General features: G+C 46.1%; 1 protein-coding gene across 6 annotated transcripts in view; it reads left to right on the forward strand.

Annotated features, from left to right (window-relative positions):
• LOC135394941 (kelch-like protein 2) overlaps nucleotides 1-20,609 on the forward strand; it is a 203,928-nt gene extending 183,319 nt beyond the window's left edge. For 2 of the 6 annotated variants that reach the window (XM_064626029.1, XM_064626030.1), the window contains 13 exons: nucleotides 7,625-7,798; nucleotides 7,962-8,106; nucleotides 8,416-8,554; nucleotides 10,999-11,151; nucleotides 13,613-13,818; nucleotides 15,845-16,045; nucleotides 17,034-17,295; nucleotides 17,413-17,611; nucleotides 17,672-17,787; nucleotides 17,984-18,168; nucleotides 19,422-19,622; nucleotides 19,679-19,896; nucleotides 20,313-20,609. In XM_064626029.1, coding sequence (XP_064482099.1) covers nucleotides 7,625-7,798; nucleotides 7,962-8,106; nucleotides 8,416-8,554; nucleotides 10,999-11,151; nucleotides 13,613-13,818; nucleotides 15,845-16,045; nucleotides 17,034-17,295; nucleotides 17,413-17,611; nucleotides 17,672-17,787; nucleotides 17,984-18,168; nucleotides 19,422-19,622; nucleotides 19,679-19,896; nucleotides 20,313-20,521 — 2,408 coding nt within the window. In that variant the 3' untranslated portion in view covers nucleotides 20,522-20,609. Of the gene's footprint in view, nucleotides 1-5,662; nucleotides 6,076-6,163; nucleotides 6,484-7,624; nucleotides 7,799-7,961; nucleotides 8,107-8,415; nucleotides 8,555-10,998; nucleotides 11,152-13,612; nucleotides 13,819-15,844; nucleotides 16,046-17,033; nucleotides 17,296-17,412; nucleotides 17,612-17,671; nucleotides 17,788-17,983; nucleotides 18,169-19,421; nucleotides 19,623-19,678; nucleotides 19,897-20,293 lie in introns of those variants that run through there. The other 4 variants (XM_064626032.1, XM_064626031.1, XM_064626034.1 and 1 more) reach the window with 4 other exon arrangements.
• The last annotated feature ends 7,137 nt before the right edge of the window (nucleotides 20,610-27,746 follow it).

Here is a 27,746-nt window from a genome sequence, read left to right on the forward strand (position 1 = left end):
TTTGTCCACGTCGTTCACAGTCACAGTTCCCTTGCTGGTTTCTTAAAAAAGAGAGACTCCACGTACTGTCAACTGTACAGTTAGGCTCCCCCACCAATACTAGCTAGGCAGCGTGAGAGGACAGACAATTCTCTCGAACCATGTGGCTTCTTAAATTTCTACAGGGTACTTTTACATGTTTCCAGCATTGTATCCTCTTCTATAGGCCAACCGCGCTTTCTCCAGAAGTCACTGGATGCAGCACTGATCTTTGCGAACATACTCACCGATACTTTACGAGTAGAGTGCATCGCCCTCTATTCCTCATCTCCTTTCTCTCCCATTCTCCCTTATCATTCACCGTAATGCTGAGCGTCATCGCTTTTCCCCATTCTCACTCTACCTCTCCACCACGACTCACCGGCGCCTCGCATCTATCCCTTCTTTCCCCGAGCCCTCATCCCGAAGTCGGGAAGCATTCATCTATCCTTATTCCAAAAGTTAATCGATGCAACTACATATATGCCAATCTTCCTACCGCTATCCCCTTTCTCCGCCTCACCACCCCCACTTCAGCATTGTGCAGAGTTTATAGATTTATCGAATTTCTACTCTCTCTCTCTCTCTCTCTCTTTCCGATACTCCAACACAGTTTATGGTTTCGTTCCTTGTATCCTATTTTCTCAACTATATCTTTGCTCTGAACGGTTGTGTACCATACCTTCCCTTTCTCCTTTTATTCTCCTCATCTGTTCCTTCGCTTTAGGATACGGGAAAAAAGGGGAAATGATCATTCCACGGAGTCGTCCGGAGGATGGGGGCTCGCACCATTTATCTTTCCAAATGGCTATTTATTTTTTCGGTCAAGCCACTATGAAAGTAAATAAATGTCTACTCGCTCCCTCAAGACAAAAACCTGAACTCCTCTTTCCCCTCCCCCCTTCCAATCTCCCTCTCTCTCTCTTCCGTATACTCGGCGTTTGCAGTGCAGAAGATTCAACAGGATGGCAACAGTTACGATCTGTTGAACCGGTGCAGAGGTTGAACGAGGTTCGTCCGATAAGAAATTGTTTATTGCATCATTATATGCTCGAGGCTTCTGGGAAAACGGGGCAGAAATTAAAAAAAAACTGGTAGATATGATACAAGTTGCATAAGATCAACGACAGCGACAGAGATGTTTATTTGAGTTCGGCTGTCGCTACGCGCATGGTTCTCTCTGTTGAGTGCGGTCCGCAGCAAGATCCTCTTGGTCAGCGCCAGGGTGTTGCGCTGGATATGCTTAAGGATATTGGTCGGAACTCGGAAGCAGAGTGTTGAAGGACCGTAAGGTGTGGCCCTTACGGTCACTGTAGTACTTGGAGGTTCGTTCGCTGGTGAAAGTTTCAGCCAGGATCGCACGTGTCTTGGCCAAGGGGCACGCTGGGGGAAATGCACATGGACACCACCACGATGCGTTTCTTCTTCTTCGTTTCTTCTCTCCTGTGTTTCGGCGATGCGACGTATGGGACAAGATCGGCATGAAATTGAGCCCTTAACAGCTGTCGCTGTAAAAAAAAAAAAGAATAAAACCGAATCAATAGTATGGTTAGGCTCTAAGTTAGCGAGTTAGCAGGACGTTTTGTTATTAGGAAGCACCAAGAAGAAGTTATAAGGAGCACTTAAAGGATGGTTAATAAAATAAGCTATCTCAAGGTGACGAATATTCCCTCCCGAAAACCCGGGACCACGGGGACAAGAAAAAAGCGCACGATCGAGCTGTGTTTGAGTCTTCGGTCGTGTGCGCTTTTCTTCGTCATTATCCCTAGTTTTTTTTTACTTTTAGTTACTGTTTCGTTACCGACAGTAGTTAATAGCATCTTCGTCACTGCACCTAGGTGTCCTAGCTAGCGATCGGGATTCATATACAGGGCTCTGATAGGCTTTGAGACTCCAATCTGAATACTATTGGAAGTTTGGTAAAATTACCTTAATACTGGACAAGATACTGGACACGCCTTAATTTGGACTGCCTTAATACTGGACACGCCTCGATATGGCCTTTACAGCTCAGTGGCGTTACCGCTTGAGACAAATTGATTCTCCCACCTGCTGCCACTGTGGTGCTCTTGAGGATCTGGAGCACATTCTTCTTCATTGCCCTCACTACGAACCTTCCCGAACCACACCCTCCGAGTCTCTTCGTCAGCTGGACTCTCGCCCTCTCTCCCTACCGAAATTGCTTGGTCCCTGGCCCAATCCAGCCCAGCAACGCTCTGCGCTCAAAGCTCTTCTGACATTTCTGGACACCATCGGACTTCGATCGTTATTGTAAAGGGGCTCGTTATTTTATTCCCCCCATTCCACCAAGCACTGGGGTAGAGTATCGCCTGTTGCGATGAAACTTCCCACTCTCCAAGACCGAAAATAAAGTTGTTGTTGTTGTTGGACAAGATATAACGTTTCTTCTTCCTATTTCCTCCGTTGACTACTACTTTAATTTATGATGATGATGAATGGAGAGTTCCATCACCAGGGGCGATACTATATATATTGCTGGTGGCGATGTGGTTTTTCTTTCAGTGGCTTTTCTTTTTCTTTTGTTTACAATGTTCCGCTGAAAGGCACACAGAACTCCTACTTTTTCTACGCGATTTCTTTTCTCCGTGTGTAGTGAGGTCATAAGAATGTATAGAGGTAGCGCCGCGAGGCAACTGTGGCTATGATCAGTGGAGGTGAACAGGATTGTAGGGAGGCGAAGGAGACAGGGCTACTATAGTATGTATACTTGGCCAACTCATAGTAAAGAGGCTAATCCTGACGTTGATGGCGATTAGCTATCTAGTATACGCTACGATAATACGTCTATGCGCATGCGGGAAAGAACAGGTTGGAGGAGCACGTGTCCACTCTGTCCACTCAGAAAGCAGCAACAAAGGGGATATTCGCAGACGGGCCACAACACTATGGAAACATGGACCTCACGTGCAGTTGTTGTGGTGTACCTTATTTGAGAGCGATCCAATGAGACAGTTCTACGTGCACGAGGGGAAAGGGAAAAGCTGAGGGGACTGCGCGAAAGGCTGACCTACTTTCACAGCGTATCAATTCGCCACCTAGCGGACCCCAGCAGAAGCACTCAATGAATGATAGTAACAGCAGACGACAGGTATATTTCGCGCTGACCCGAAACTGCCGCGACTTCCCTTCGTGTGCGATGGAATGTCCCGGCTTACAGAGCTCAAACAGCAACAGAACTGCTCAATTTCGCGGTGCAAAACTACTGCGGAGAAGAATATTCAATGTCGGCAAGAGGAAGAAGAAAAAGATACTATCAAAGGAGCGGCGTGAACGAAAACAACGAAGACAGCAGGAAACCACGCGCGAGTTATGTTATTTCGACAATTTTTGAAGCGTGTCTCGTGGAAGAAGGCATGAAGCAGGGCGATTTCTTCATCGGCAATCATTCTTTTCTGCGCCATCTTGAAGACGACGCGAGCGCCTCTATAGGCAGTTGGAGAGGCGATATTCGCCTCTCCAACTGATGATGGCTAATGAATTATCATTAACCCCCTTGCGTGCACAATCAGCCTGTAAACTAGGTGAACATAATCTACCCCAGGGTGCGCCCTTTCTCACCTCAACCCCTGCTTATTGGTTCTTATTAGACTGACGAAAGCACCACTCCGTGCAGCCACCCTTACGACTCCAATGGAGTGCAGCCAGTGATGCTGCCGTGGTCAGCAGTGGCCATTCGGGGACGACGAATGGCCTTTTCTTCCCATGCCTCGCTTTACGGTCTTCGTGTTGTCTTGTTTTTTGTTTTTTTGCCGTAGACTTCCCGCTCGTTTCCCGTTTAATGGCGGTCCCTCTCACCCCACACACACCTTTATCTGGCCCTGAGTATACTCTGGCAGGGATTACAGCTTCCCATAGTACTGTCTGTAAAAGGTAACGGACTATCCGATTGCTATGAGCTCGAGCCTTTGGAAGAGTTGGCCGAAAGGAGTCTGAGAACATCGGAGATTCTCGATGAAGAAAGAAAGCAATGGAGGCGTGCTAATTAAATAGCTCTCCCGTGTTGGCATTTCACTCGCGTGTACGGGCTGTTCAAAATGAAGCTTTCACTAGCACTTTATAAATAGGCGAACGAAAGAAAACCGGTGCTATTTTTTTTTTTTTTTCTGTTCCTTGAGTAAGAAACAGGTGCTACATAATTAGCAGCAGACAGGTGCTACGTAATTAGCAGCACCTGTTTCTTACACAAGTAGCGTAAAGTTATCATCCGGTTTCCTGTCATCGCTGTGTCTGCGTAGCGCTCGTGAAAGCTTAATTTTGAACACCCTGTATATACGGGGTGTTCGCTCTAACGTGTCCAGAAATTTTATTTAAAGCGAGCGATAAACGTGAAAGGGGCGCTACTTTTCAGCTACTTGACAAAAAAACAGGTGCTATACTAGTGAAGCAGTACCTGTTTCTTACTCAAGTAGCAGAAAAGTAACACTTGTTTTTTTCTTTTATCGCTGGCTTTAAACATAATTTCTGGACAGGTTAGAGCAAACACCCTGCATATAGGACACATGTACCTCCTCAGTTGAATAGCGCTCATTCGTCAGTTGCAGGCGATACAATGCATTCTGTTCAAGTAAAAAATAATGGACACAATAGAAATCAAGATAATACATCAGGCTGCCGGCTGCCTCGCTTTTCGGGACGACACAATGCAATGCAATGCATTACGGTTTAACCCATTACGTTACAATACAGTACAATGAAAGGCTCATTGACAGAGGATTAATTCTGGCGTTCGCTTTACAGCAATAGCCACTAAATGTCTGCTTTCAGAAGTTAGGGAAAAAATAGGGAAGAAAGAAAAACACTGTCTGTCGATGCTTCATTCCAAACGACTACAAAAAACAGAGGTCTTCGTTTGCCATTATTTACTCTTCAGCAATGACTGGTCCCTACGCATACTGGCCCCCACGCCTACTGGTCCCAGGGTAACGGGTTCGAACACGGCAACTTGGTGGAATGGTACAGTGCTGGACAAAAGTTTACGGAACGTGCTCCGGCGCATTCCTTCCTCAGAGTGACATGCTAACAGCGAATGGGACCGTACGGACTTATAGACATGTGCCTAAGTAACCCAGTCACCTGTTTGTAAGTCGGTAACGCACCATTCACTGTCAGCGTGTCACTTTGGAGAAGGAATGCGCCGGAACGTGTTCCGTAAACTTTTGTCCAGCACTGTACAAGTAGTTGGACGCGTCGTTCTCCGCAAGGGACGTTAAATACACGGTGCCACATGCTGAGATTCCGGCGGAGGCTCGCATTAAAAACCTTCGTACCCACCTCAAGGGAGACAAGGCATGCTCGCGATCATAATCGTCTCTCGACCTGACGTCACGGATTATTTTTGTTACTTCAGCAAAGACGTTCGAAAATTTCGTCCACACTGATAAGGAAAAAGCGCTTGGACGCCCTAAGGAAGATTTTTGCCGCACCTGCTTTGGCAATCTTTTGCGGCATGCAACGTACATGCGTCTCAATTTTTGTTATGAACACGAATAAATGAGTACTGCAGCAGTTTGTCCTCAAACCCTGTCTCTTTCCTGTTCACCTCCACTGCTCATAACCCCAGTTGCTTCGCGGCGCTACTTCTATACATTCTATACAAGGACGGTAGCAATGTGGGGGAGGTAAACATTGCTTCCAGCACCGTGTGTCGGAGATTTCCAACGCACGTCAAAAGAACCGCAGGTGGTCGAAAATATCCGCAGTCCCACCGTGCGTCACGTGCAGCATGTGCAGCACACAAATGTGCAGCACTCTTTTTTAACATCCTGTTGACCGCACCTCAGTAGTCCTGGCCAATCTCCCTAGCGGATAAGCGCCATCCCGCTTGAGGAGCAACAACAACAACAACAACAACAAATGAATTTCGAAGCCCTCAAGCGTGTGAAACTGTTCCTAAAAAGTGTGAAGTTACGCCTTCAACCGCGACCACATTCAGAGCGCTGCGATCGTTGTCGCAGTGGCTCGAGCTCTCACGTAGTACTGCGTTGAAAACACGTGCCGAACTCGCGTGCACGTCTGGGATCTGATTTTGAAATTCTGGTAAGCAGCATCTCGTCCTTCCTTTAGTAAAGTATTAGGTGTAATGTCATTACTTAACGACATGGACGTACATTTTGTTTCCCCGTAGACGCCTTTTGACACAGAAGGCAAAATCGTCTCATAGGAATTGCGAACCGATGTAAAAGACAATGGCTACTGGTCAGCGAGCAGCTTCTGCTGTGACAACAGGAAACAAAAAGCTCGAAGATCCTTCGAGGCGGCAAACCGCCATGGGTTTCTTGGGAGATTCCCGGCGTCCGCACACGGTCCGTCCAGAAAGTCCAGTGAAGCCATTGGACTCTCACATCTTCAGCCAGCGTCACCTGGAGCCTTCTCACGCAGAGGACCCCGGAGGTCACGTTGACGCCCTCTTGCGTCATATGTCCTCTCTGAATGTTTCGTCACCCTGTAGGTATACTTTAGTATATGTGGAGTGAACGGCTGGTGCTTTAGAGCAGTGGCTTTCAAGTTATATTACTTGGAGGAATCCGTGATCGTGCTAAGACAAATTGTCTATTGTTTCGTCGCAAGATGTCACTCGAGCCTTCATTGTTTCATAGAACTGTTTGACGGTACATCCCCGAAGAAAACGCATTATGGGTCACCACTGAAGCTGAACTCCATGTAAGCAGGACTGTAGCTCAGGCTTTCCAAGTGCTTGCCGGGCTTTCGGAACATAAAGAAAAATCAGCAAGAGCACCATGGGGTGCGGAGAGATCTTGAGGTTGGACAACCGGTTGAGCCAACCGATCATGACGATAGCTCCTGGCTCTACAACGGGCGTCTGCCGCGGCGCCCTGGTCTCCCGATCTCGATGTCAATCCCGATGATAACTATGTAATACCGTGCACGGTCGGATACCAGGGCACACCGAGGGCCTGCATCAAGTATCACTCGCAAGAACTCATCAACATTATGTTCGTGAAACCCCTGGGTTTCGTGGAACGTTTGTCGAGAGCCATACTGCTTTCGAGGTTTACTCATGTCATGCTTGTCGCGCCGTGTGCTTTGATAACGGTGCATCAGATAAGGAGCATGTTTGTGTATTCCGCTTTGTTGGTTTACGATTTCGTCATAATTACTGTTATCTAGTCCCTAACTCTATCTTCAGACTACTATGATGACACGTCAACAAGCCTTTCGGAGCAGGCGGCCGATGCCGTTTTTCTGGTTTTCCATCTAACAAAATAGTATTATCATAGTTTGTTGTGGGAAGCTTGCCCACACCCACGGAACAGCACAGAGCTCCAGGATAAGTTGCTTTTAACTGGTGTCCACCAGTTGTGGTTGAGGCAAAATCTTCTTGCTTCATTCTGGAGCACAGAACGGACAGTGAATCCGAATACAGCAGTACCTAGTCCTCGACAGTCTTAGTCTGTTACACATTAATTGTTTGATAGTCTCCTCTTTGTCTTTTAGTGTTTGCTTTTCTTCCAATTCGTATTGCTGCGAAAGTCCCTCATGTGCTTCGAGCAAACGATCCCATTCTGTTATGCAGCTCCATCGAAAGTCTAGTTTCTAATGACACATTCTTTTTGCCACCTGGTAGCACGACGATCGTCGCCCCCGCGTTCCTTAAGACACCCCATGCTGCTGCCAGACGTGCCTGGTAATATATCCCTAGAAGAGTGGTCCGTCAACGCGTGCTATATCGAGGACATCGTCTATCCAAGCCAGAGGAACAGGTCCTACCAGACTAGTTCTTGCGTGTCGGCAGCTGCAGGTACGATTTTTTTTTTTTTTTTTTTGGCATCTGGTTTGTTTACTTTAGCTGCCGTGAAAGAGTTAGAAGGCAGCTACCAGGCCACTTCTTGAACTCCTGAGCTTTTCCGGAGTACATGTGTGCGTGTGTCTGATTACCGTAGTTTGTGTCGTGCTTTGTGCAGGAAGTTCCCCAGCGCGACGCGGCAGTGACTCTAGCCTTCACCTGTCTTCCACATCGTCATCCGACGAGACTAGTTTTACGTTCGATACGACTTCGCCTAGAAGACGCGCTGCAGCTCTCGGTTCCCAGGAGTCTAAGAAAGTCAGGTAACACAACTTGGTGTCACAGAATCCATAGAATCATAGAATACGTCTTGAAAGAACTGTCTCGTTCGAGAAATCTCTGAGAAATGTATGTTTTACTGCGAATCGGAAGAAACAGCTTCCGTACACTTCTACACGGCACTGCAAAGGGGTATTCTTCTGTTTCTAGTGTGATCCTATATCAAGGTAGTCCAGGTCTATGGTCGCAAGCGCTTCAAAGCGGAAAATATGTGTGCGCGTTGTGTTTCGGCCACACTGGGCTATAGTGGGTATGTGCGCGCACACTAAAGCAATGCTACTCTTGTTTTGCAGAATACTCTTCAAGAAGAATGAAAACACGGATCTAAGTGTATATGTTCGAGGACAGCAGTTCTTCTGCCACAAGGCTGTGCTTTCTGTCTACTCCGAATTCTTTGACGGCATTATCAAGGGAAAACGAACCATTTCAGAGGTAAATTTCCAGTAAAGCCCAATGAAATCCCACTACCCTGGATCGAAATAGTGTGAATGAGGCAGTCCCCTGGCGATCTGCAAGGACATGTTGGTCCAACTACTTATATTTCCAAGCAGTCGTAGCATTTCATTGATTTTAGTGTGTATATCATGGTACTGGACCACGTCGCGACAAATAGACTTGCTTTTAGATTGCGGTGGCGAGAAGGGAGCCCTCTGCAAATATTATTAAAAGCTAATATGGAACTTGCGTGGAACATTCTCCAGCTGCAGGCAAAGGCCCGCGCTTAGCAGGTGCCGGAGACCAGTCTCCACTCCCGGTTACGTAATGCGGAAGGTAAAGAGACTTAACGCTACACAGTCTATACTAAACAAGGATTTATCGCTACTTGAATGTGATGTAACTTTTACGACCGCCTTCCAATTACAACCACGCTTGTAGCGTTTGTAGTCATGAAAACTTACCAAGTCTGCGATGATGGGCTGAAGGCTAAAACTTTGCCGCTTTTTTTTTCACTTCATCCCTTCACCGAGTGTACTCGCCAAACCGCAAGATGGAAGATCCCTAAATTTAGAACTGATTATAGGACGCTAGTCTCCCACAATCACTAAATAGCCTTGCCGCTCAACAGGTAACTCCTCCGCTCAAGTGATCGGGGGCTTCGTTCTCTACTTTAAAGACATCATTTATACGAGGTGTATGCTCGTAATTCGTGAAAGAATCATATAATTAGTATAGTGCCCGTTGCAAGCTTTCAGTTACTTTCAATTTCTCTGTCGTTATACAGCTTAAATGCTCATGCGTGTGTTTTCTTTTTGTGACCATGTTCTGTAACAGCTGTCATTGGCGAGTGATAGAACGGTTGTACCCTAGTCAAGCGGCTTTGTGCTGCTTTTTGGCCGCCCGATGACATGTAACCTTGCGTATAATGACAGATCTTCATAATCTACTAATACTGCGTACTAGTACTACATAATACTGATCTTCAGAAAGGCAGACCTCGAGGTCGCCCCTGTAGACAATGGCCATCGCTTGAGAGAAGACTGAATATTCAACGCGTTCCCTTTCTTCTAGGTAAACTCGGAACAAAAACAGAACGTATAAATTGGCGGTAGCGCCAAAGTTTCCATCCCCCATCTCTGTAGCCGTACTCCACAACGAGCGTTTGATAACATCTCGTGGAACTCCTCCAAATCGCTCGTTCCTTCCACGAGTCATTGGCTCTGAGTCTTATGCAGTGAAACCCGAAGCTTTCTCTCTCGCGGTACTTTGGAGGAACATCCCTATCTTGTCAGCCCTACAAACTCCTCGATAAGGGGTTGGAAGACCTTGAATAGCATCTCGTTTGCTCTACCCAAGTAGCTTCCGCAAGTGGGCACGGCTCTTTTATTAGGGGTTGATTTCTGCTTTCGGATTACAAAGCGGGGGGGATCTCGGACATTGTGTGTAGAAGTAGTATAGTGAAGGGGATTGAAACTGGAATTGCCAGCTCGCGTGGAGTAGTGGTTACGATGGTTGCCTTCCGCGTCCAGACTGGGCGTTGACGAGGTTTCGAAGGGTGTACCTCGAAATAAAGTGATCGAAATCCCCGTTGCAAAACAAACTACTGTAAATAAATGTTATCTGACTATAAAATGCACAGGAAACTGCCAACAGCGAACTTAGGCTAAACTGGACATACCAATACAAATACCGAACGTAAGACTAACCTAATAATAAACTAACCAATGTGCCGTTCCGTGTTGTCCGCCCTGCTAAACCTAACGGACGCTAAAATGTGGCTTTCGTTCGCTAAAACGACTTGGACAGACATCGAAAACCCGTGAATTTGAGTGGTTAAATAGTGATGCCGTGTCTTTAAACGCAGCGTATCATCTTACGGAGCAATCGAGCATTCTCCTTGATTTTTCTTGTTTCGAGAACGTGAATTTTGAGACCGGGGATTTCGCGACCGGGAATATCGAGGTCCTCCCGTTTCGAATCCCATCACCATCAGCTGTGCAGTGTCTGGGGTTTCCCCTCGGCTTCCCGGCAGACCTTCCAGGCTAATGTCGGCACAGTTCCCCCTGAAGTCGGCCCAGGACGCATACTAACCCACTTGCTGCTGTTCTTTCTTCTTCTGTTCACGTCGCAAAGGGGGAATACCAGTGGCATGGCTAAGTAGGTACTTCATACGCTCGCTGGTAGTAACTATACGATCAGCACGAACCATGGTAGCGAGAGACTGAAAAATGGAAGAGTGAATATCTCTGGTCGGGTACAAGAAACTCGCCCAGTCCCAGGTCCCGGTCCCGGTCCCCAGTCCCGGTCCTGGTCCCAGATCACGGGACACGTATCATAAAATGGAGAGGATCGCATGATGTGTTCCCACCGCTATTAAACAGGTCAACGTAACGAGTTTGTCTACTTTCTTTGATGCTGAGTTTGTCACGCATGCGCAGATGGACCTGAAAGGCGTGTCTCCTAACGCGTTCCGCGACATCCTCGACTACATGTACACGGGCAAGCTGAAGATCACGTGCCAGAATGTGGGGAAACTTTACGTCACTGCCAGCATACTGAAGATTTCTAAAGTCAAGAAGAAATGTGCCAAGGTAAGCGCGATAAGCGCGAGGCGCTCAAAGACTCAAACTTGACCCATTGGACCCATTGACCCATTGACCCAAGACCTATTGGAACCTTGGAACCATTGGGACAGATCCGTACGTATTAGTGTGCAGCCATGTCCACTCGGAAAATAGCGGCGCGTAACTGTAGGACGCGTGACTCCTCAGCTCAGTGCATCGGTTGGCAAAGTGCTCAAGGTTGCGGGTTGGAATCCTACCGACAGCGCCAGAAACGTGGCTACGTGGTACCAGTGCCGTTTATTAGGAGAGTTTGGCCATTGGGAGGAGCCTATCCCAAAGCGCGTCATTTGACGTCACACGATGGGCGGCGCCAGGGCCAGTGGCACTATTTTGGATCAGAGCTACCGTCTTGAAATCTCCCATTCCGCCGTTTTGGAGCAGAGGCACAGCCTTGAAATCTCCCCGTGCCGCCGCGGCTCGCTTTTCATCCCGGTCAAGTGGGTGGAGCAATGACGGCTCCCTATTTCCGGGCGGCAAAAGATCAAAGAATGTCCAAACTCTCCGTATAAATGGCTCTGCGTGATACAAGTCGATTGGACACAAGGTGCCGCGTGCTTCAGGACACGTTAGAAACATCACGTCGACAAAATTTGAGCGAAAAACTGGCCGCTTGACGTTGCTCATGATCCTGGTGATCTCGCTGTATACGAAAAACAGAAGTGAAGACCGAGAAGTGTTTGGTAGCCGTCGCCCTGACGATACATCATTATAATCACATAAGACTCCCTAACTCATGTCTTGCCCAGTGACGTCGCTGTTCACTTCTGGGCTACACTAAGGTATAAAGTCTTCTGGCTCGGAAATTGAAGGCAATATGGTCGAACGACTTCCGCAACTGGAAGCCAATAAACATATGTATCCTTATCACCCGCGTCCAATGTTTTCGAGTGGATAATCCTGACTACAGAGCCTGTCGGCGCGTTCCGTAATCCTGCTGATTTGTGGATTTAGGGTTCCCGCGGCAACGAGTGCGTACGGTTCTGTAGCGGTAGAGCAGCTTGAAGAATCGTTATAAGCGGATCTAGATTTGTGGTTCGGTACTAGTGTCTATTCTGGTGAACACCGTGTCCAATTGCATCCAAGTAAGACTAAGCCGTCGAACCTTGCGGTATTGCGCGCGCCAATTCAGCTATGTTTTGCTCACTGTACAACTTCCTGCTCATTAAGTTGGCATCAACAGCAGTTGCCGGATTGAAACAGCAGAGGGCGCGCAACAATGTGGTGCCAATCAGTCTTGGGTAGCAGCTACAGTTACACGTAACGTGTAACTGTAACTATAGTTACTTTTGCAGTAACTAGTTACTTTTCTAAAAAAAGTAACTGCAACTATAGTTACTGTTTTTGGTTAAAGTAACTGTAAAATGTAAGTAAGTTACTCAGGTATGGCAATATTTTTCATGCGTCAATTCCCTAGCGTCGTTTTGTCGGGGCTTCAGTTTTACTGCAGTTTTTCTCAACCACGAATTCCATAAATCTTGTCACCTCATACGTCGTTGCCATGAAAGCGGAGGACCGCTCTCCGCAAGGCCACTTCGCCGACGCACCGCAAGCAGTTGAGTTGACTTCAACTTTATCAGCGCAAGAAACGCAAGCCATGTGCCCAATCGAATCCGAGAAATGTGCGCATGCGTGCTGTTGCGTACAGGCGCGCGGCATCGAGCAGAGAAGCGGCTCCTACCATTGGAGGAACGCAGCGGCCAGAACGCAAAAGTTCGAAAACGTCAGCCCGTTCTGTCAGGAAGCGAGCGTAAACGCGCAGTTAAGGTCTATACGGAAAATTCTGTTCATAACACGGGCATAACTACGCTAGGACAGTACAAGTGATAAAACAAAGTTTTTGAGAGTTAGATTTGAAGAAGAGTAAGTGCAACTGTAACCCAGCTAATATTTTTGCAGACTACACTGTAACTGCAACTTAGTAACGCTGAGGCCAATGGTGTTGGCAACCATGACATAAAGCAGAACCACGACCTACTAGATTATAACGACCATGTCTTAATCGGCAACCCCTATGAGGAGCCCGTCCGCACGATCCGCTAGGGCCGCTACTCATCGGCACGCGAGATCTGCACCACGATTGGACGCTGGAAATTTGAATTCTGAACGCGCAGAAGCGTATGCACGACTACCGTAGCAGACGACAGCAATGGCTCCTATGAAAACGCGTAGAATGATGATGATAATCAACCTCAGAATGAGACACCTGTGGAATATCCACAGCTTGTACAGAAATACTAATGTAAACTGAAGTATACAAAGTATCGTAGAAGTTGAGGAAGCAATAACTAGGACGATGAGCAGCGCCACCGCTACCTTCCAAAAATGCGGCGCTGGGAAGGGGTGCCTACGACAGTCCTTATAATCTAGTAGGTCGTGAGCAGGATATATAACGCTAGTCTGGTAATTCTCTGCATTCTTTTACACGCAGATCTTGACAAAATCGCCGTACGATCCTAAACACGCCATCTGCGTCTATGTGACGGCGCGGAAATACGGTCTGGGCCCAGTGTGTCAGAGGGTTCTGACTCTCTTGCATAATCGGCTCGAAGAGACCATCACGTGCAAGCCCTTTCTCGATCTCGATGTCGAACAAGTGTGTCAGGTCTTGTCCGGAGACCCCGTCGGAGCAAGAGGGTGAGTTGGTCTTCTCTACTCCAATCCGTACTCTTCGACGGACAAGTAAATCTTATACTGGGTTTCCGGACCTGCGGACGTGACTGAGTGGTGACGCCCCAAGATATCCCGGATGAATGTAAAATACCGATAGTTTGCACCAACACGTACTAGCATTCAAGAAAAAAAGAAAAAAAATAGACTCATTGTAAATTGCCACTGCAAATACCGAAGGTTATCAGGCTATGACGTCACCGCAGGCTGCTCCACTAGTGAAGCGGCCAAGGTCACGCACTTGCCTAGAAATTTCCTTTCATTTATTTGTCCCTTAACGCCTCGAAGCCATTACACAAGGGGGGGGGGGATAGAAGCCCAACTCAGAGAAACATAATGCAAATAAGATACTGCAACATGAATAGTATTGTCATAACACAAAAGTATCAAACCAAGGTATCAAACACAGAGAAAACAAATATTTTATGATTACGGTGGTGATTAGTACTTTGAGGATGCTTAACCAACTTTGATAAAAGAACTACGATCATTATAGGTGGATCAAAAATGGGCTTGGACATTATTATGTGAGAATACCAGTATAATGACTGCTAAACAGTGTATTGAATGCTTAGCTTTTAGATATATACTGTTAGTGATAGTTGAAAGCGTAAGTTGTCTGTGATGGTCACTGTGCTGTTCGGCAAGTTATTCCAGAGGTCTATGGTTCGTGGAAATGGCGTAGAAATGACCTCTGATGTCAGAGCTAGATGTAAAAGTTATGGTTGAAGGGTTTCTATTTGACGAACTTCAATCTTTCCCTCCCCCCTTAACTCTGATATACAGAGCAACGCGTGCATGATGTAATGAGCCACTCGTATCGAGGTGACGCAACCCTTCGCCCCTCAGTAGAGTACCCGCAGCTCTCCTGTAGTACCCAGTACCCGCAGTATTGTGGCAGCAGTCTTTGCACGATATTTGTAGAGACTATTAACCTTCAGTGCTTGCGCAGTGACTATTTATAATAACTATTGGATTTGCATTGGAACTTATTTTTCTTTTTGCAGTTTGGTATACTAATCCATTTCAAAACTTAATACTGGGTAGTCACGATTAAGTCCAGCCCAGCTGAAATGCATCGGCGACGTGCTCAGCACTGCATTCGCGCCATCTGGATTGCCTCCCTATAACTATTATCGCGGAAAATAGCGCAGGATCTAACTGCCGTGCAGAGTGATGTCGCTATCGGTTCTAGCGGCACATAAAGCGAATAGGTCGTGTCCGCATTATGAATCGCGCTTCATGACTTTCATGTTTTTCGATTTCGTATTTTCAACATTCTATATTAAGACTAGCATTACGAACCCGTGTTATGATCCTTGTGCCTGTATTAACCCCTTTCGTCTACTAAGAATCCATATTTGACCCTCATCGCTTATTGATAATTCGTACTATATATGACGGATTTTGTCTGTTAGTTCAGTCCGTTTACTTCGACCACAACAATGTGACTTCGTGTATTACGAATCCTTACGGTTATGAACCTCTGAATCACGAACCGAAAGTGACAGCAGATCGATGTCCATACAGATGTACGTGCCCACTGTCAGCAGCCGGGCAACCGATTAGTAATTGTCGGCTTGGAGGTCGCTTCGATTTCTTCTCGCCTCCCGCTCACGAGGATCAATACGTTAGTCGGCGACGTTCCGACGTGTTCGATTCGGTCGTGTGGAATCTTCATGTCCCGATATTTCGGACGTTAATCGTAATGATAATCAGCAAAATATATCTGCAGTTGTAACGAACACATTCTTTTGCATCAGTTTATAACTGAAACGTCGCAACACCAGCGCTGGACTGCTGTTTAAAGAAAGCGTATTGAACACCAGTCCAGGACACACAACTAGTTGGTCCAACAGGTATCCTAGCCCTGATGTCTATCCTGCTGTCCTTCCTTTGTATGTCCATGTCCGTACGTCATCTATATAGGCATAGTTGCTCATCCAAAGGACCATGGCAAACCTTGACATTGAGGAAAACCTGACATTTGCAGCGAAATGGTAATTTTTCTGGCTGCGCTCCACTGGTTGAACCATAACTACCTGGCCTATGAAGCACACGTGCTGCAGGTCCTCCAGTGCGTCCGCTTTGTGGCTATGTCCATGGAAGAGCTCATCAGCTGCCTGCACCCGCCTGTCTTGCCTGGAATCATGGAGATCCACGAAGTGCGGGCTTACATCCAAAAAGCCATCTGGTAATATCCGTAAGCTTGCTCTAAGTTGTTCCTTTTTTTTTTCCCCCTAGGTAATCCTCACATTGGGAAAGCTGCTCCTGGAGCACGATCTTCAACTTCTCGTTACCCGCATAACACGCGTTAAATGCATCACTTCGCCCGTGATTCGCGACGAGCTCTTGCACGAGCCTACCAAAACGGAGCCTGGAGCGCGTGACGCTTGCTATGTCAAGGTCCACTGTTCACGGTCCACTATGTCAAGGCCCACTGTTCAAGGTCGGGGCCCTGCACTCTTAGAAATGAACTTCACCACATAGCACGCTCCTAGCCAACCATAATCTCGAATGGTATCGTTATCTGCCCTGATTTCTTGAAAACGGGAGGCGTGCGCCTTTTTCGTGACACTTATGCTGTTCATAATTGTCACAAAAAGGCGTACGCTTCCCGTTTTCAACACATCAGGGCAGATAACGATATCATTCGAGATGATGGTTGGCTAAGAGCGTGCTGTGCGGTGAAGTTCATTTCTAACAGTGTGGTGTCTGAAAACACCCTGCACTCTGAAAACAGAACTTCACCACATAACTCGCTCTTAGCCTACCACCATCCCGAATGACATCCCCCTGCCCCCTGATAGGTTAAAAACTGGAGGTGTACGCCTTTATGTGACACTTATGCAGTTATGTCAACAGTCCCAGAAAGGCGTACGCCTCACGCTTTCCACAAATCGGGATAACGATGTCGTTCTGTGCAATTGTTAGCCTTCGCCGTGCTTTGTGGTGCGATGTTCCGTGAGGACATGCACAATCATTTGTAAGCGCTTAGCAAGCAAATTGTAACTAAGGCTACGTGAGCGCGACTGTCTGCTATGGCATGCGGTTAGCTTCGAGGGTACGCTGGTCTTGCAATGCGGGAGCACCTACGGACCAGGGATGACATGGTTACTAACCGGAACTAGAAATTGCTCCGTTGTACACTGACATGTATCTCCTCTTTGGTCCACGCCAAGCTACAAAGTTGCAGCAGACTACAACCAGGCCAATCTGTTTTCTGACATTCAGACCAAGCCTCGACACTTCTTGTTGGACGGACCAGTGGAACTATGGGTGAGCTTTTCACATTGCCCTTATTACATGCACGTCAGCCTGGTAATACAAATATGGTGTGACTTCCTGGTGCAGGATATGAGTATCTTTGATCGTAAAGCCACAAAGTGTTCGCGATACCCGACTTACCGCAACGACTCGGCTCGGAAGGTCTTCCAGTTGGAGGTAAGGACGGCCTCCGCGGTACGAATTTTGTCCATTGCGGATCAGGTTGATATGGTCTAGCTCACTAACCGTCGCTTGGTCCTCGTGAGTCTGACTAGCCTCTCTACGCTCAAACAGCCGCTGACGCCGAGCTTTAACCTGCTCAACACCACGGACCCTCTAGCTGAATACTTGCTGAGCAATCTGCACTGTTCCCCGAACATTAGTGAAGAGAGAGAACTGGCCAACGTCAAGGGATCTGTCTTCGATGGACAGTCCCCAGTGTTACTAGCAGTTGGGGGCTTTGATCCGAACCGACCCAATGAGGTTCCGATAGGTAAGGCACCTGCCTCCAGGTGGCTTAAACTAGTATTGACCAGCGATCCCTTTCACTCAGGGACCAAGATACTCAGATACCACATTCAATGGGACGCATGGGAGTTCTTCGATTCCTTCCCGATGTCGAGGCACCACCACAGCGTCGTTCTGCATCAAGACAAGTTGTATATCATTGGAAAGTACTGCCCGCTAACCACGAATACGTGGCTTCCGAATGAATATCTCTGCGCTTGCTCGCGCACTAGGCCGTCGAACGCATTCGAGTGTGACATACGCGATGATTCAAAGCAGTTTCATACTTCGTGTTTACTGCGAGGAACGCCACGAGGGTGTCAACAAATCTGATCGTTCAATGACTCTTTCGAATCTAGGAGGTTACGACGGTTACGAGACTGCACGAGGCACGCTCGTTCCCACGGCAATGTGCTTCATGTTTGACTTGGGGCTGCGTGGGTGGAAGCCTCTTGCGAGCATGGCGCATGCGCGTGTCTATCACAGCGCCACCATATTGGGAGACGCCATCTATGTGGTCGGAGGCAAAGACCACAATGGGAGGTACAGTGCACGCTAGATTAGTGCAGCTTGTGCGCCCTGGTTCGTCATGTAAAGGCGAGTTCCAACATATAGCGCTTCGCTCTATAGGGCTAGAAAATAGCGCTCGAAACCTTGCGCTGTGTTTCCGTTTGCCGTTCTCACATACAACCGAGCACATAGCGCTATCCTGCTGGGGTCACGGGATATCTCTTTGCGACGTGATGCACCGGTGCTGCCGTGATTGCTTCCTGTCTGCGTCTGGTATCCGCAGCATCAAGGGGGATGACACTTTCGATGCTGTGATCGCGATACCAGAGTAACCAAACACCCATGCATTGGCAGATGAAACTCGTGGCCATTTTCACGTCGTCGTCGTCGCATTCCCGTCTTGCTGCTTCGAGTGATCGGAAGCAAAACAAACCCCAGCTTCCGCGACGTCACGGCTGAAAGAAGCTCACGATTGGTTAACGCACACTCACCGCTCAATATAGCGCCAGAAAAGTTGACCGGGGCTCTACTTCGACAAGAGCGGTTTTATAGCGGTTCGTAGTAATGCGAGGAGGAAAATATAGCGCAATTTTCTAGTGATATGTAGCAAAGCACTATATGTGGGAACTGGCCTTAATGCTCACACAACTGAGGCCATCCACGTACCAGTGTGTTTGAGATTTCCTTTTACGGCTACACTGACAGAGTTGCGGCACACTGTAAACTGAAAGACACCCTTATGGGTGTAAATGGCTTCTCGTATAACTCACACCACTTTTTACGCCGTATGGTCTGGAACACCCTTTTTAGGGGGTGTATTCTGTGTAAAACGCCCTTTGAATGGGTGTTTTTCCTTGAAAATGCCTTCTTTTCACCCTTTATATACTCCCTTTTTTGGGGGTGTTTAACATTTTTGCACCATTCCTAAAAGGGTGTTTAAAGGGGGCAAAAGAAGGCATTTTCAAGGAAAAGCACCCTTTCAAAGGGTGTTTTACACAGAATACACCCTCTAAAAATGGCGTTTCAGATCATAAGGTGTAAAAAGTGGTGTGAGCTATAGGACAAGCCGTTTACACCCATAAGAGGGTGTCTTTCAGTTTACTGTGCACGGGCAGTTAGGAACCTTCAAAACGTACTACTGCGCCACATAGCAAACGCGGCCTCCCTGGACTCAAGGGGCATAGGGCGTGGATGCTGAGCGTTTTGCGTACACGGATCGCTGGAATCCTTTTCTGTTCGACAAGTACACCCTTTTCCTAAACAGATGCACGGACGTTTCTTTGTAGGGCAATGTCTTCCATAGAGAAATTCTGCCCGAACGGTAACAAGCAGTGGCAAGAGCTTTCCGTCTTGCTTTGCCGTCCCAGAATGGCAGCCGCCTCAGCCCAGCACCGCGGGCTGCTGTACATCGTCGGAGGACTCGTGGAATCCGCGGGAACACTGATTGTCCTCGCCGATGTTGACTGCCTCGACCCGCGGACCAACGAGTACGTGCCCTATAAGAAGGTGTGGGGGTGACTCTGACGTTCTACTGAATGTATAGGTTATCCTTCCACGTGAGTCACCTGCCCTCTCCCCGTTGTTTCCTGTCCCTCCTGGCGGTGGACGACCAGCTCTTTGCCCTCGGTGGATGCTGGGTTTCTGAGGAAGGCGAGGGCTTAAAAAGTTCTGCCGATGTCTTCGTGTATGGTGAAGATGAGCGCTGGGAACACGCTGCCACACTGGACGAGCCTCGTCATGACTTCGCTGCAGCGGCTATAGGTGAGAAACTTTCAATAATGGCCTATAAAACACGTAAGTGGTTGTAACGTGTAGGAATATAACGGTGTAGTCTTGCACAGTAGATTACATAGGATGTTGAAAACCGTTGTTCGACTCGGCTTAACTTGCGAGAATTTCGTTCCCCCCCGAACACTTCCTTCCTTCCTTCCTTCCTTCCTTTTTTCCGCCATGTTTTTTTTATATTCTGCTTGAGCAACTGTGGCTATAATAGGTGTACACACATGACCTCATGGAGAGCACGTAGGAGTGGGAAGCAGGGTTCATGGGCCGACTTCGCAGGAAAAACCTAGAAGAAAAACTAGGGGATACGATTTTGGCACCTGCAGCTCATAACCCTGCAGCGGCTGACATAGCTATACACGCTTGACGAGAGCAGTTTTCACATCTCTCCTCAGGCCGCTCGATGTTCCTGGTCGGAGGCCTCACGTCCATCGACCGATCCGCCTGCAGTGACGTCTGGTGTTACACAGCTGCAAATTCCAGAGTTGTCCAGCAACCTCCCAGAGCTCCACTGCGCTCTCCCCTCTGTGGTGTGGGTCTGGTGACTATTCCACGACTGCACCGCGGGAATAGAGACCAGAACTTCAATTTCCACTTTCCTTGAAGTCGTCTCTGTATTGCTTCGAAGCTCTGCTTCATAAATCACTGTCAAATGAAAAAAAAATAAAAAATAAAAACCGTGCAGAATGAAACTGCATTATATTTGCTCAGTAGGAACTTCAACTCCATTTCATCTTCAGCTTCAACTTCACAGCATGAATGCTTTAGTACAGAGGAACAAATTGAAAATGATCGTAGGCTTGTCAAATATACTTTCATGGTCCCTTTAACGCGCGTTATGGAATAACAATTTGAGGATTGGGACCCGGCTCGGAACTGCGTAAGGTTCAGGGTTGATACCGAGTGAAGATGAGGGATAGTTTTAAGGGTGGCAGGAAGTAGCATAGCAGTGGAGTGGGTAAGATTGGAGCAGGCCTGGTGGGATCGCCCGCGACGAGACCTCTGGGGTCACCAATACCCCACCATTACCACCCAATCTTACCACCATTATGCAACATGTATGGTCTGCAATTCAGACCTAATTTTGAGACGCCAGAATTTTTGCCGCGGAAAACGCAAAGTTGGGGGTTAGGCTAAGCTCGTGAGGACCTGCGCTGTTTTTTTGCTATTTCGTACAGGTAGTCAAGGCAGAAATGTGGGAAGTTGGCTGTTCATTGCGGCATGGAACAAGCTGCGTATGTAAAACCCCGAGACTAGGGAACACGAAACGACAGGCACAACACAAAGTCTTGAGACTTCGTGTTGTGTCTGTCTTTTCGTGTTCCCTAGTCTCGGGGTTTTACATTATGCAACATCTTCACCAGCTCGCTTGCTTCCTAGCCACTGTTTCATTGGCGTATGTGCATTGTTGAAAATAGAGATTTCGGAACCATGGACCATGCTGCAAGGTATGTAGAGACCTCGCAAGGTATGTAGAGATGCGCATAAAAAAAACCCAAGCTAAAAATCGAGCTAAAAAAACCCAAGTTAGGCATGCCTTTTTTTTTCATTTTCGCCGGAAAAATTTTGCGTAGATACTCAGCAGGAACTGCGCTTTAATTTGAGCCCAAAATTTGTACCGAAAATTGACCTTCGATTTTCGGAGCTAAAAAACCCCAAGGGGTTAGGCTTACCTTTTTTTCAGCCCGAAAAATTAAAGTGCTCATATCGACCTGAGATTTTGCACAGGTACTCAGCAGGAACTGCGCTTTAATTTGAGCCCAAAATTTGTACCGAAAATTGACCTTCGATTTTCGGAGCTAAAAAACCCCAAGGGGTTAGGCTTACCTTTTTTTCAGCCCGAAAAATAAAAGTGCTCATATCGACCTACAATTTTGCACAGGTACTCAGCAGGAACTGCGCTTTAATTTGAGCCCAAAATTTGTACCGAAAATTGACCTTCGATTTTCGGAGCTAAAAAACCCCAAGGGGTTAGGCTTACCTTTTTTTCAGCCCGAAAAATAAAAGTGCTCATATCGACCTACAATTTTGCACAGGTACTCAGCAGGAACTGCGCTTTAATTTGAGCCCAAAATTTGTACCGAAAATTGACCTTCGATTTTCGGAGCTAAAAAACCCCAAGGGGTTAGGCTTACCTGTTTTTCAGCCCGAAAAATAAAACTGCTCATATCGACCTACAATTTTGCACAGGTACTCAGCAGGAACTGCGCTTTAATTTGAGCCCAAAATTTGTACCGAAAATTGACCTTCGATTTTCGGAGCTAAAAAACCCCAAGGGGTTAGGCTTACCTTTTTTTCAGCCCGAAAAATAAAAGTGCTCATATCGACCTACAATTTTGCACAGGTACTCAGCAGGAACTGCGCTTTAATTTGAGCCCAAAATTTGTACCGAAAATTGACCTTCGATTTTCGGAGCTAAAAAACCCCAAGGGGTGAGGCTTACCTTTTTTTCAGCCCGAAAAATTAAAGTGCTCATATCGACCTACAATTTTGCACAGGTACTCAGCAGGAACTGCGCTTTAATTTGAGCCCAAAATTTGTACCGAAAATTGACCTTCGATTTTCGGAGCTAACAAACCCCAAGGGGTTAGGCTTACCTTTTTTTCAGCCCGAAAAATAAAAGTGCTCATATCGACCTGAGATTTTGCACAGGTACTCAGCAGGAACTGCGCTTTAATTTGAGCCCAAAATTTGTACCGAAAATTGACCTTCGATTTTCGGAGCTAAAAAACCCCAAGGGGTTAGGCTTACCTTTTTTTCAGCCCGAAAAATAAAAGTGCTCATATCGACCTGAGATTTTGCACAGGTACTCAGCAGGAACTGCGCTTTAATTTGAGCCCAAAATTTGTACCGAAAATTGACCTTCGATTTTCGGAGCTAAAAAACCCCAAGGGGTTAGGCTTACCTTTTTTTCAGCCCGAAAAATAAAAGTGCTCATATCGACCTAAGATTTTGCACAGGTACTCAGCAGGAACTGCGCTTTAATTTGAGCCCAAAATTTGTACCGAAAATTGACCTTCGATTTTCGGAGCTAAAAAACCCCAAGGGGTGAGGCTTACCTTTTTTTCAGCCCGAAAAATTAAAGTGCTCATATCGACCTGAGATTTTGCACAGGTACTCAGCAGGAACTGCGCTTTAATTTGAGCCCAAAATTTGTACCGAAAATTGACCTTCGATTTTCGGAGCTAAAAAACCCCAAGGGCTTACCCAAAGGCTTACCTTTTTTCAGCCCGAAAAATTAAAGTGCTCATATCGACCTACAATTTTGCACAGGTACTCAGCAGGAACTGTGCTTTAATTTGAGCCCAAAATTTGTACCGAAAATTGACCTTCGATTTTCGGAGCTAAAAAACCCCAAGGGCTTACCTTTTTTTCAGCCCGAAAAATAAAAGTGCTCATATCGACCTACAATTTTGCACAGGTACTCAGCAGGAACTGCGCTTTAATTTGAGCCCAAAATTTGTACCGAAAATTGACCTTCGATTTTCGGAGCTAAAAAACCCCAAGGGGTGAGGCTTACCTTTTTTTCAGCCCGAAAAATTAAAGTGCTCATATCGACCTGAGATTTTGCACAGGTACTCAGCAGGAACTGCGCTTTAATTTGAGCCCAAAATTTGTACCGAAAATTGACCTTCGATTTTCGGAGCTAAAAAACCCCAAGGGCTTACCCAAAGGCTTACCTTTTTTCAGCCCGAAAAATTAAAGTGCTCATATCGACCTACAATTTTGCACAGGTACTCAGCAGGAACTGTGCTTTAATTTGAGCCCAAAATTTGTACCGAAAATTGACCTTCGATTTTCGGAGCTAAAAAACCCCAAGGGCTTACCTTTTTTTCAGCCCGAAAAATAAAAGTGCTCATATCGACCTACAATTTTGCACAGGTACTCAGCAGGAACTGCGCTTTAATTTGAGCCCAAAATTTGTACCGAAAATTGACCTTCGATTTTCGGAGCTAAAAAACCCCAAGGGGTTAGGCTTACCTTTTTTTCAGCCCGAAAAATAAAAGTGCTCATATCGACCTGAGATTTTGCACAGGTACTCAGCAGGAACTGCGCTTTAATTTGAGCCCAAAATTTGTACCGAAAATTGACCTTCGATTTTCGGAGCTAAAAAACCCCAAGGGGTTAGGCTTACCTTTTTTTCAGCCCGAAAAATAAAACTGCTCATATCGACCTACAATTTTGCACAGGTACTCAGCAGGAACTGCGCTTTAATTTGAGCCCAAAATTTGTACCGAAAATTGACCTTCGATTTTCGGAGCTAAAAAACCCCAAGGGGTTAGGCTTACCTGTTTTTCAGCCCGAAAAATAAAACTGCTCATATCGACCTACAATTTTGCACAGGTACTCAGCAGGAACTGCGCTTTAATTTGAGCCCAAAATTTGTACCGAAAATTGACCTTCGATTTTCGGAGCTAAAAAACCCCAAGGGGTTAGGCTTACCTTTTTTTCAGCCCGAAAAATTAAAGTGCTCATATCGACCTAAGATTTTGCACAGGTACTCAGCAGGAACTGCGCTTTAATTTGAGCCCAAAATTTGTACCGAAAATTGACCTTCGATTTTCGGAGCTAAAAAACCCCAAGGGGTGAGGCTTACCTTTTTTTCAGCCCGAAAAATAAAAGTGCTCATATCGACCTACAATTTTGCACAGGTACTCAGCAGGAACTGCGCTTTAATTTGAGCCCAAAATTTGTACCGAAAATTGACCTTCGATTTTCGGAGCTAAAAAACCCCAAGGGGTTAGGCTTACCTTTTTTTCAGCCCGAAAAATAAAAGTGCTCATATCGACCTGAGATTTTGCACAGGTACTCAGCAGGAACTGCGCTTTAATTTGAGCCCAAAATTTGTACCGAAAATTGACCTTCGATTTTCGGAGCTAAAAAACCCCAAGGGGTTAGGCTTACCTTTTTTTCAGCCCGAAAAATAAAAGTGCTCATATCGACCTGAGATTTTGCACAGGTACTCAGCAGGAACTGCGCTTTAATTTGAGCCCAAAATTTGTACCGAAAATTGACCTTCGATTTTCGGAGCTAAAAAACCCCAAGGGGTTAGGCTTACCTTTTTTTCAGCCCGAAAAATAAAAGTGCTCATATCGACCTACAATTTTGCACAGGTACTCAGCAGGAACTGCGCTTTAATTTGAGCCCAAAATTTGTACCGAAAATTGACCTTCGATTTTCGGAGCTAAAAAACCCCAAGGGGTTAGGCTTACCTGTTTTTCAGCCCGAAAAATAAAACTGCTCATATCGACCTACAATTTTGCACAGGTACTCAGCAGGAACTGCGCTTTAATTTGAGCCCAAAATTTGTATCGAAAATTGACCTTCGATTTTCGGAGCTAAAAAACCCCAAGGGGTTAGGCTTACCTTTTTTTCAGCCCGAAAAATTAAAGTGCTCATATCGACCTAAGATTTTGCACAGGTACTCAGCAGGAACTGCGCTTTAATTTGAGCCCAAAATTTGTACCGAAAATTGACCTTCGATTTTTGGAGCTAAAAAACCCCAAGGGGTGAGGCTTACCTTTTTTTCAGCCCGAAAAATAAAAGTGCTCATATCGACCTACAATTTTGCACAGGTACTCAGCAGGAACTGCGCTTTAATTTGAGCCCAAAATTTGTACCGAAAATTGACCTTCGATTTTCGGAGCTAAAAAACCCCAAGGGGTTAGGCTTACCTGTTTTTCAGCCCGAAAAATAAAACTGCTCATATCGACCTACAATTTTGCACAGGTACTCAGCAGGAACTGCGCTTTAATTTGAGCCCAAAATTTGTACCGAAAATTGACCTTCGATTTTCGGAGCTAAAAAACCCCAAGGGGTTAGGCTTACCTTTTTTTCAGCCCGAAAAATTAAAGTGCTCATATCGACCTAAGATTTTGCACAGGTACTCAGCAGGAACTGCGCTTTAATTTGAGCCCAAAATTTGTACCGAAAATTGACCTTCGATTTTCGGAGCTAAAAAACCCCAAGGGGTGAGGCTTACCTTTTTTTCAGCCCGAAAAATAAAAGTGCTCATATCGACCTACAATTTTGCACAGGTACTCAGCAGGAACTGCGCTTTAATTTGAGCCCAAAATTTGTACCGAAAATTGACCTTCGATTTTCGGAGCTAAAAAACCCCAAGGGGTTAGGCTTACCTTTTTTTCAGCCCGAAAAATAAAAGTGCTCATATCGACCTACAATTTTGCACAGGTACTCAGCAGGAACTGCGCTTTAATTTGAGCCCAAAATTTGTACCGAAAATTGACCTTCGATTTTCGGAGCTAAAAACCCCAAGGGGTTAGGCTTACCTTTTTTTCAGCCCGAAAAATAAAAGTGCTCATATCGACCTAAGATTTCGCACAGGTACTCAGCAGGAACTGCGCTTTAATTTGAGCCCAAAATTTGTACCGAAAATTGACCTTCGATTTTCGGAGCTAAAAAACCCCAAGGGGTTAGGCTTACCTTTTTTTCAGCCCGAAAAATAAAAGTGCTCATATCGACCTACAATTTTGCACAGGTACTCAGCAGGAACTGCGCTTTAATTTGAGCCCAAAATTTGTACCGAAAATTGACCTTCGATTTTCGGAGCTAAAAAACCCCAAGGGGTTAGGCTTACCTTTTTTTCAGCCCGAAAAATAAAAGTGCTCATATCGACCTAAGATTTCGCACAGGTACTCAGCAGGAACTGCGCTTTAATTTGAGCCCAAAATTTGTACCGAAAATTGACCTTCGATTTTCGGAGCTAAAAAACCCCAAGGGGTTAGGCTTACCTTTTTTTCAGCCCGAAAAATAAAAGTGCTCATATCGACCTACAATTTTGCACAGGTACTCAGCAGGAACTGCGCTTTAATTTGAGCCCAAAATTTGTACCGAAAATTGACCTTCGATTTTCGGAGCTAAAAAACCCCAAGGGGTTAGGCTTACCTTTTTTTCAGCCCGAAAAATTAAAGTGCTCATATCGACCTAAGATTTTGCACAGGTACTCAGCAGGAACTGCGCTTTAATTTGAGCCCAAAATTTGTACCGAAAATTGACCTTCGATTTTCGGAGCTAAAAAACCCCAAGGGGTTAGGCTTACCTTTTTTTCAGCCCGAAAAATTAAAGTGCTCATATCGACCTAAGATTTTGCACAGGTACTCAGCAGGAACTGCGCTTTAATTTGAGCCCAAAATTTGTACCGAAAATTGACCTTCGATTTTCGGAGCTAAAAAACCCCAAGGGGTTAGGCTTACCTTTTTTTCAGCCCGAAAAATAAAAGTGCTCATATCGACCTGAGATTTTGCACAGGTACTCAGCAGGAACTGCGCTTTAATTTGAGCCCAAAATTTGTACCGAAAATTGACCTTCGATTTTCGGAGCTAAAAAACCCCAAGGGGTTAGGCCTACCTTTTTTTCAGCCCGAAAAATATTAGTGCTCATATCGACCTAAGATTTTGCACAGGTACTTAGCAGGAAGTGCGCTTTAATTTGAGCCAAAAATATGTACCGAAAATTGACCTTCGATTTTCGGAGCTAAAAAACCCCAAGGGGTTAGGCTTACCTTTTTTTCTGCCCGAAAAATTAAAGTGCTCATATCGACCTACAATTTTGCACAGGTACTCAGCAGGAACTGTGCTTTAATTTGAGCCCAAAATTTGTACCGAAAATTGACCTTCGATTTTCGGAGCTAAAAAACCCCAAGGGGTTAGGCTTACCTTTTTTTCAGCCCGAAAAATAAAAGTGCTCATATCGACCTACAATTTTGCACAGGTACTCAGCAGGAACTGCGCTTTAATTTGAGCCCAAAATTTGTACCGAAAATTGACCTTCGATTTTCGGAGCTAAAAAACCCCAAGGGGTTAGGCTTA

The sequence above is a fragment of the Ornithodoros turicata genome, chromosome 5, assembly GCF_037126465.1.
Source record: "Ornithodoros turicata isolate Travis chromosome 5, ASM3712646v1, whole genome shotgun sequence".
NCBI lineage: Eukaryota > Metazoa > Arthropoda > Arachnida > Ixodida > Argasidae > Ornithodoros > Ornithodoros turicata.